Below are 10,831 nucleotides of genomic sequence, written 5' to 3'. Positions count from 1 at the left end.
AAAAACATGATAGGTAAAATAAGTGAAAAAACCCAAAGACCTTACTTACATGTATCTCAATATATTTGTATTTCAATGCACATAAGCATATTTTATGGTCATATCTCAACAAAACTTCTAATCTGGGAAATGTTTCAAAGTAAACTTATTCTTAGAATTGATTTTTAAAATAAACAAACCCATGGTCTCAGAATTTCATTTGTTCAATAATTGAAGTGTATATGAATAATTTATATGTAAAGTGATACTAGATAGAATTCAACATTTCCATTTCATTAAAACAAACCAATATGCCATCTTACCTGTAGCTGTTCTTCTGGATGCCACCATCTGATGTGTCTTGAACGTCTTTAGCAGAAAATTCTAAAAGATGTCTCCTTTGATTTGCAGGGTTCACACTGGGTTTTGTTCTCCTGGAATCCTGTTCCAGGAGGCTGAAAACAAAAACAAAACCAACAAGAAAATGAAGCAATAGTTTCTGAAGACTGTATCCAGCCCATGACCACTGAGAGATGGTGAAACCTTTAGGAAGTAGGGTCTAGGAAGTGGAAGGAATTCAGAACACTGAATTGTGCTTTTAAAGGGAATATTGGGAGCCTAGCCCCTCCTCTGCACCCTCACTTCCCAGCAACTGTCAGGTAAGCAGACCTCTTCCATCACACGTTCCTGTGACGACTGTGAAATCACAAGACCAAAGCAACAGAGCCAAGTGACCATGGACCTAATCCTCTGAAATCAAGAGCCAATAGACCTTTCTGCATTTTAAACTGATTTAGCTCAGGTATTCATTACAGTAACACATGTATACACTGTAGAAACTCATACAAGTACATATAAATAAATTTTAAAAGTCAGGTAATAGAAATAAGAAGTCCTCAATGCCATAAACTGCAAACTGTTACTTTCACTGAGGGAATACTTCAAATGAAATAGAAACTGTTTTCTTTCCATAGTAAAATACATTATTAGCCCTGCCATAGTGCTAGGAGGTAAACCATCAAAATAACTAAGAAGGTTTTTTTAATCTTCTATTTTTATTTATATGTAAAAAACTTTTATTTACTCCTTTTTCTCTATATTCCTAATATCTTCACTCATCAGTTGTGATGCTAATCTTGGATGTCAATTTGACATACAAGGAAAGAGGGGGAATCTCAACTGAAGAATTTCCTCTATCAGACTGGCCTGGAGGCATGTCTGTGGGGAATTTTCTTGATTGTTAATTGATGTATCAGGGCCCAGCCCACTGTGGGCTGTACCATCCCTGGGCACATGAGCCTGGGCTATATAAGAAAGGTAGCTGAATGTGAACTGAATGAGCCAGTAAGCAGTGTTCCCCTGTGGTTTCTGCTTCAGTTCCTGCCTAAACTCCTGCTGAGACTATCCTCTGTGACAGACTGTGATCTGACGTGTAAGCCAAATAAACCCTTTCCTCCCCCAAGCAGCTTTTGGTCATGGTGTTAATCACCACACAGAAAGTTACCCAGAGCATCGGTGTATAACCTCTTAATAGACAGAAGTATTTGGGGAAAACAATAACAGATTAGATTTAATAGATAGAAGAATAACTAGATGATAGATAGATAGATAGATAGATAGATAGACTGATAGATGATAGATAGATGATAGATTGATTGATTGATAGATATATGATAGATAGATAATACTGTGATTAAGTAACACTTTAAGCATGTGCTTAGAAACTTGGCTTATTCATAACATTTTTCATTACATACTTTAGTTGATAAGACAACACATATAATTTACACTAGTCACGACCCCAAAATTCAACACAAAGGGAATCTCTCTTAGGGAAGCATAAAAGATTCTATTTAGAGGATGAATTAGAAGAGGAAGGCAAGGTTAATGAAAAAAGGGAAGTTAAGGGCCCCCAGTTCCAAAAGTAAAATAGTTCTTATAATACAGTAGTTTACCTCCAAATCTGAGTGAGCAGATGGAAGGAAAACAAGAAACAGACATACCGCTCTAGAATTTTTCTGATTTCCGTTGTATTTCCCATCCCCATTCTCAATTCTTTACAACTAGAAATCATTGCTGCCCAATTAATTCTCAATAGCATACTGTCACTTTGTCATACTGTAAACTCTTTAGAGGTATACTACCAAATATGGTCACTGCATAAAATAAAGTTTTGCAACAATTGAGACTACGTTTTTATTACAATTGTATACTCCAGACTGTTTACTTGAGCAGTCATGCAGTCTATAAGCCTTGCTGCAAATGAAGAGGCCTGGTAGGATTTCTAAGCACCGTAGAAAACAGACCAGCAAGTTCAGAGAAAGCAGGGAAGCAGCAGACAACAGCAGTTTTACTAGAGAGGCCAAATGCAAACTGTGGCGACTATGGAATTTTGTTTTCTTTTTGGGGCTTTAAAAAAGTTTGGTTTTCAATTCTTTCATGTGTGATGCCAAAAATCTACTTGTGAAAATACACTATAAAGAAAATCAAAGTTAAGAACTTTCCCTTATGTTGACAGAACCTCAGTTTGTCTAAACCCTTCCAACTCCTTCATTGTACTTGGGAAATATCCAGTACACTAATATCCCTGCTTCATGAAAGCATGCTCTGAACCCTACAATGATTGGGAGGGGACCTATCACCCAATTACTATGTTTCCCACAAATACGCTTCCTTGTAAGTTCCATATAGTACTATAGTACTAGTTCTGCACTCTCTGATTATTCAGAATAAGTCTAAGCAAGCCTTCCCCCAGTGTTCAAAGGCATCCCTTTCACCCCAGGCCTTGTTTTTCAAGTCTTCACTGACTCGTTCCCATTCCTTCCACATTTGGCCACACTACCATGGGTAGGCTTCATAGAGCTGGTGTTTAGAACTGGCCACAGTAGTTCTTAGTAGTACAACCATTACAGAAGGGAACATAATTCCTTCCTTGTTATGGATGCTATTCTACACATGCAGTATAAAGAAAGCTGTTTTGTGTTTTGTTTTGTTTTGTGACGCATCTCACTATGGCCTGAAACTCACTTTGTAGACCAGGCTGGCCTGAAACTCACAGAGATCCATCTGCCTTTGCCTCTGAATGCTGAGATTAAAGGTGTGTACTACCACTCCCAGCTCATATAAAATCACTCTTGAATTATACTGAAGCTGCATTAAATAAAACCTCAAGGTCAGGTACTCCAGAGGCAGAGATAGGTGAGTCTTTGTGAGATCTCGACCAGACTAATCTATACAGTCAGTTCCAGGCCAGCTAGAGTTACAGGAAGGCTCTGTCTCAAACCAAAACAGCAACAACAACAAATCCCCCACAAACCTCTAGTCCTGCAAACCAATTTTGAACCATTATCTTCCCTTCCTTTTCTCTCTCAACTTTGTGCTTGAGCTTTGGGAATCAGCTAAATTATTTACATATACTCCTTTTAAATTATCAGTCAGTCTGCTAGTCAATAATTTTTAGGATGCTAATTAGTAAGAGAATTTTTACCAAGCAAGGATCAGCATGCCATCAATATCCTCAGCTGAGTTGTTCTGAGGCAGGCAGATCTCTGTGAGTTCAAGGCCAGCCTGGTCTACATAGTGAGTTCCAGGACAGCTGGGGCTACAGGGAGACCCTGTCTCAAAAAGATCAAAAAAAAAAAAAAAAAAATTAGAGAACTCCTTTGAACATTGTAAAAAGTAGTTGGGTGTGATGGCACAGGTCTTCAATCCCAGCACCCGAGAGGCAGAGGCAGGTAGCAAGTTCCAGGCCAGCTGTGGCTACAGGGAGACCCAGGTGCAAAACAACAAAAATGTAGGTTTAACTACTTATGACTTTATTTATACTACTACCCTGACCAAAATTTCCCACCTTGACCATATATATAATAAGAATGTTAATACTCTTCTAAGATCCATGTGTGTATATGTTAAAATAGTAGCTACCACTTTGAGCACCTATTATGCTCTAAAGAATGAAGGCTCAAAGGAAGTTGAGGCTCATAGAGTTCAAGCAATTTTCCCTAAGTTATGCTCGACAGCTAATGAAGTCATGACTTGGATTCAGAACTGGAACTCCACTGCTGCACTATACCATTAACCACATTTCCCAAAATGTGACTAAGTGATTCATGAATTTATCAAAAAAAAATGTGTACTGAATATCTAGTATGTTCCAGGAACTATGGTGGTAAAGATTCAAAGACAAAAGAAAGATAAAAATTATATTACTTTGTGTGGATGGATAGATGATAGATAGATACACCATTTCAGAGATTTCAGTCCATAATTACTTTGCTCCATTGCTGTTGGGTTCATAATGAGGCAGATCATTCTGATGAGAGCAAGCGTTTTGCAAAGTAACTTACTTCATCATGAACAGAAAGAGAAAGGAGAGATAGATAGAAAGATAGATGATAGATAGATAGATAGATAGATAGATAGATAGATGATAGATAGATGATAGAAGAGTGATTGGTGCCATAACAGTGTTATGCAGAGTGCAATGAAATATTATTAACTAGAACACTGGATCTCCAGAGAGAGGATCATAAGGTAATCTTAAGTGACAAGCAGTAAACAAATGACTAGGAGGATGAGACTGAGGAAAGGTATCTCATGCAAATAGAACAGATATATGAGAAAGAAGACAGACTTAAGAGAGCATGTTTTGTTTAAGGAGCAAGTAAAGGAGGTGGCGTTAGTGGACACAGCACACATTGGGAAGGGGATAATCCCAGAAGACATAGCAGCAGTAATGAAGGCTAGACTATGGATAGCCTTGTCTGTCATGCTCAGTAAGTCTAATAACCTATTCAGTATCAGCAAGTCTAACAATTTAAACAACAGAAGAAACAAAATTCTTTGTTCTTGTATTAATTTTGGCTCCCCAGGGTCATACTCCTCTGTATATTGTAATCTTTCTGATGGTTAATGTAACTCCTTGGTCTAGCAGAGTCTACCTTCTTGTTTAAAAAATGGTGCTACATTGTTTCCTACTCATTACTACTGCCAGAAAAGCAGATCACCAGGAGAGTTCCTCACTTTACTAGTCTTTGACTGGGTTCTTGGGCCCACATGGAGTCTCCATACAGTAACTCTCAAGGTTTAAACTGATGAGTCAAAATAGCTTCTACCACTTCTAGGAATGCTTAACAGACTGTGTTTGCTCTCAGAATGCACCTTCGTCTAGTACAGTGGCTCTGAGAGTGGCATCTGCCCCAGCAGCATAAGTATCACCAGATAACTGGTTAGAAATGCAAATTCTTATGCCTCATTCTAGAACTAATAAACAAAAAACTGTGGGGGCTGTAGCCTGAAAAATCCATATTTTAACTATCAGTCCAGGTGACTGCCAATGACTGAGAACTCCGAGATTCATAGTTTTCACATCTTCTCTAGATGAGTCTCTTTTTCACAATGGATACAACAGAAGCGGAGAGTTTGGGGAGAAGGACTGGGGCAGTTAAACAGGAGGAACACAGAAGGGCACAGCCAAAAGTGGCAATTTTTGTGTTTATTGATTATTTGTAAATTAATACAGAATTGTTAATACTTTAAGGATTTAAAGAGTCTCCTCTACTGATCACTGCTTTGCAGTTTCACCACCACTATGAGAACTGGCATTTCAGCTCACATTTGTAGCTATTACAAACAAAGTTTATTTAGGTAGTTTGGTCTATTTCATTTTTAACAAAAGTGAATAATAATTACTTAGCTACATTTATATATTTTGTTTATTATTTTTATTTTATGTGTATGAGTGTTATGCCTGCTTGTAGGTAAGTGCAGTGCCCACAGAGGACAGAAGAGGCTGTCGGATCCCCTGGAACTGGAGTTATGGACAGTTGTTAGCGGCCATGTGGGTGCTAGGATTCGAACCCGGGTCTTTTGCAAGAACAGTGTTCTTAATGGCTGAGCCATCTCTCCAGCCCCCTTAGCTACATTAGAAAACAGTCATGATGTTAACTCAAAGGAGGCTGCTATTTTCCCCACTATCCTGTTGCTAATGATTTTGATCCTGTAATAGCAATGTACCCTTTCATACAGCTACTGTGGTAACTTCTACTTTTATTTACTTTTTAGGCAAGAGTTCAAATGTCAATGAATAAACTTCAAAACACTGCATTATATAGAAGCAACAAAATATTTTGATCAAGGCAATCAGTGATGGAGTAAAAATTAGGATCCAAATAATTTGAGCCTTGATTCTGTTATCTAGCCATTGGTTAGGTGATAGGTATATTAAGCAATTAATTGTCTTCTTTGGGGGGGTATTATTGTTATTTGTTCTCCCTCTACTCAATGTACATTTTAACTTTTAAAATAAAATGCCTAAAAAAACTTAAATATGAAAATTTTAAGCTTTTATTCTGCTTAAAAAACTAAAAAATACTTGAATTCTGTGAAATAACTTGAAGAAACTAAGCTTAGCCATGTGAATAAATGCAGATTTCTATTTTCCTTGTACTTATTAGTATTTGAAAGATGGCAAAAATTTCATTTCATTGCCAGACTTCAAGATTTTCTAAGTATATTTGTCATATTACAAATATTGAAAGGAATTTGATAGCCCTTGAAATGACCAAACATACAAAAGGGTATGAGAAAATTATTGTTATATGAACTTTTACATTCTTGGCTTGAGTACTTTTCTATCATACAAATGTCCCTTTCAGCTAATTTTGGAAAGAAAATTAAATTTCCAGGAATACAAGGAATGACAGCCACAGTAAGGGCGTCCAGTTAGCATGATGGTACTAGCCAATGACTTTCTAGCTCATAACATTAATAACCCAAACTTTTCATAGTTAGCTTAAACCGGGTTGTGTCCAGTAGTTTTAAATAAACTAACAAATACATGAAAACATAAGTCTCTGATCTGTGACTCTATGATCAGAAACACACTACTCCATAAGAATCACAATAGCTTTAATCCACAAAATAATCATTACACCAAAAATCTTGCTCATGTTATGGGTCAGTGATCCTGAAAAGCATGGATTAATAAAACACAAATGATTTCAATTTCCTCCAAAGTTTGAAAGAAGTATTATAAGAACTGTTACTTAACCTTTTTCATCTATGAAATTCTAAAATCCCACAACTGTTTTAGATTATTATGAAGCCACTTAATCCTTAAGATACAATTTCAGATAGCCAATCTTCATACCAGCTCAACATAAAATGGTACATCTCCAAGTCTACCCTTCGCAAGTCTATTTTCTTATGATACAAGTAGACCAGTTTTAAATTAAAACCATCTCCACAGGTAAGAGTAATACTGTTTTTCATCACCCTCCAAAAAACCATTTGCTCCTATTGCTCTGAGAACTACACATGAAAAACAAAATTACTTTCAGCTGAGAAAGAATATTGAGAATATTGAGTTTTAATGTGGAAAAAGCACAAAATTGGGAGGCAGAGGACCTGGATTCAAGATGTGACTCAAACTCCTTACCCTGGGAAAGTTGGTTAAGTTCTCTAAGCCTCCAATTCCTCACATGCAAAATATGAAAAATACTTTACAAGGTTCTTCTGAGAGTCACATGAGATAACAGATGTGGGCATACTTTATAAACCCCAAAGATATCACAGAGCAGTTAGTGATACAGCTGTCTTCCTGCTTGCTCACTTCAAGCTGTTCACAGCAGAGCAACTTGCAGTGCTTTTTTAAAAATCTAGGTCAGATTATTATGTCATTCCACAGCTCAAATCCTTCAGAGGGCTCCCCGTTTCTCTTAATAAAAAGTCCAAATATTTTAATGGCCAAGGACATACTTCATTTGACCCCTCCTTCCATTTTGCCTTTGTGATATTATCTCCTACTACTCTGCCTTGTTCACTCAAGTTCAGTCACACTTCCTTGCTCATCCTTGAAAATGCAAAGCACAACTGCATCCTTGGAGCCTGGCAATGATTGTTGCCTTGGCCAGGAATGTGCTTCTCCAGATCTCCACATGGCTGACCTTTTTATCTTCTTCAATCCCAGCTCAAACATCCACTAACAGCAATCACTATTTAAAACTATGTGCTAACAACACCCTCACAAGTGTAAAGCCATTTACCCCATCATCCTTTATTCCTCTGCTCGAATTATTTACAACTTGACCATTTTACTTACTATGTTCATTGTCTCTTCTCACTATTATGCTAAAGGGTACAGGAATCACTGGTTTGTTCTAGGTCAGGGCTTGACACAGGAATTCCTGTGAGGTTTTTTAAAGTGAAAACATAAGTGAACTTGATATATATTTCATATCTTCACTTTTCTGTTACACTTACATGAAACTAGTCAATTCATAAAACAAATAAATACCTCTTTCAGAGCCAACCCTAAGCTTTTGGAGAACAGGCAATTACTGGATAGAGTTCTTACTGCTCCATCTGTAAATCCAATTTTCCCCTCTGCCCAAGTGGCTATTGTACTTTCAATGACAAAGACGAGGAATTATCTACAAAATGGGAACAACTTTATAGCACTGGAAGGAAAAAATGAATTACTAATTCATAGAGCAAACACATTAGTATATGGTGCAATATAAGTATTTCGTAACTAATACCTGCTACAACAAACAAAGCTAGCCATCTTTACTACAAAGCACTAGTGGTTATCAACATATAGCCAACCTATATTATTCTAGAATCAATCATCTTCATTGTGCTGGATAGCTTTAGTGTCAACTTAACACACCTGGGTAGAGTGAGCCTTAATTGGGGAATTGCTTCCATAGGACTAGCCTGTGGCCATGTCTGTGGGGCATCTTCTTGACTGTTGAGTAATGTGGGAGGGCCCAGCCAACTGTGGGTGGTGTCACCCCTGGGAAGGTGGGCCTGTATTGCATAAGAAAGCAGGCTGAGCAGGGGCCAGGGAGCAAGTCAGTAAGCAGCATTCCTCCATGGCCTGTGCTCCAGCTCCTGCCTCCAGGTTCTTGCCCTGAGTTCCTATCTTGGGCTCCCTGATGAACTGTGACCTGGGAGATGTAATACAAATAAACCCTTTCCTTCCCAAGGTGGTAGTGGTCAGAGTGTTTTGTCACAGCAGTGGAGAATCAAACCAGAAAAGAAATTGGTACCTACAGGTTGCTCCTGATTTTGATCCAATCTGCTAGTCTCATTTTTTTTTTTCCTGGTCTTGGAGAATGTCAACCATCAACTTTCTGAGTTATTATTCAGTTATGTATTAGATCCAGTGAGCAGGAGGTAGCAAACAGTCTGGACTTGTTGGTAAAGGATATGTGCATGAGAGGATGGAAAATAAATCCAACCAAAATTCAAGGGCCTTCTACCTCAGTGAAATTTCTAAGAGTTCAGTGGTGTGGAGCATGTATAGACATTCCTTCTAAGGTGAAGAATAAGTTGTTGCTTGGCCCTTCCCTCCAACAACTAAGAAAGAAGCACAATGCTTGGTGGGCCTGTTTGGATTCTGGACGCAGCACGTTCCTCATCTGGGTGTGTTACTACGACCCATATATCAAGTGACTCAGAAGGCAGCTACCTTTGAGTGGGGCCTGGAACAGGAAAGCGCCCTTCAACAGGTCCAGGCTGCTGTACAAGTTGCTCTGCCCCTTGGGCCATATGATCCAGCAGACCCGATGGTACTTGAGGTATCAGTGGCAGATAAAGATGCTGTTTGGAGTCTCTGGCAGGCCCCCCAGAGGGGAATCACAGCAGAGGCCATTTGGGATTTTGGAGTAAGGCTTTGCCTTCATTTACAGACAACTACTCTCCCTTTGAGAGACAGCTCTTAGTCTGCTATTGGGCCTTAGTGGAAACTGAACGTTTGACAATGGAAGCTGCCCATCATGAGCTGGGTGTTATCTGACCCCCCAAGCCATAAAGTAGGATGTGTACAGCAACAATCCATTATCAAATGTAAGTGGTATATACGTGATTGGGCCTGAGCAGGCCCAGAGGGCACAAGCAAGTTACATGAAGAAGTTGCCCAAACACCTATGGTTCCTAATCCTTTTACGATGCCTCCTGTTCTCAAGCATGCACCTATGGCTTCATGGGGTATGCCCTACGATTGGTTGACTGAGGAAAAGAAGACTAGGGCTTGGTTTACAGATGATTCTGCATGCTATGCAGGTACCACTCAGAAGTAGACAGCTGCAGCATTACAGCTAATTTCAGGAACAACCCTGAAGGACACTGGTGAAGGAAAGTCTTCACAGTAGGCAGAACTTTGAGCAGTGGTTGTGAATTTTGCTTGGAAGGAGAAATGGCCAGAAGTGCGATTATATACTGATTCATGGGCTGTAGGCAATGGTTTGGCTAGATGGTCAGGGACTTGGAAGGAGCATGACTGGAAAACTGGTGAGAAAGACATTTGGGGAAGAAGTATGTGGATAGATCTCTCCAAATGGGCAAGGGATGTGAACATACTTGTGTCTCATGTAAATACTCATCAAAAGGTGGCTTTAGCAGAAGATGAGTTCAATAATCAAGTAGATCAGATGACCTGTTCTGTGGAAAGTCAGCTTCTTTCTTCAGCTACCGCTGTCATTGCTCAGTGAGCCCATGAACAAAGTGGCCATGGTGGCAGAGATGCAGGTTATACAGGGGCTGGACAGCATGGACTCCCATGCATGAAAGATGACCTGGCTACAGCTGCCAGCAGCAGAGACCAGCAAGAAGCCCCCAATATGGCACTATTCCCCAACCTGGTGGCAAGTTGACTATGTTGGACCACTTCCATCTGGGAGGGGACAGCGTTTTGTCCTTACAGGAATACACATTTATTCTGGTTATGGATTTGCCTTTCCTGCATGTAATGCTTCTGCCAAAACTACCATCCAGGGACTTACAGAATGCCTTATCCACCATCATGGTATTCCACACAGCATCGCTTCTGACCAAGGAACTCACTTCA

At 39.2% G+C, this 10,831-nt stretch overlaps 1 protein-coding gene across 2 annotated transcripts in view; it reads right to left on the bottom strand.

The window, feature by feature from the left end:
* The window catches only part of Atf6 (activating transcription factor 6), a 235,063-nt gene that overhangs the window by 139,689 nt on the left and 84,543 nt on the right, over positions 1-10,831 (bottom strand). For both annotated transcript variants that reach the window (XM_029554067.1, XM_029554066.1), the window contains exon 10: positions 303-434. In XM_029554067.1, the coding sequence (XP_029409927.1) occupies positions 303-434 (132 nt within the window). The remainder of the gene's footprint in view (positions 1-302; positions 435-10,831) is intronic.

Source organism: Nannospalax galili, unplaced genomic scaffold (assembly GCF_000622305.1).
Source record: "Nannospalax galili isolate Female #2095 unplaced genomic scaffold, S.galili_v1.0 scaffold884, whole genome shotgun sequence".
Taxonomy (NCBI): Eukaryota; Metazoa; Chordata; class Mammalia; order Rodentia; family Spalacidae; genus Nannospalax; species Nannospalax galili.
The sequence above is the reverse complement of the archived record's forward strand: the minus strand, read 5'-3'. Positions and strand labels throughout refer to the sequence as shown.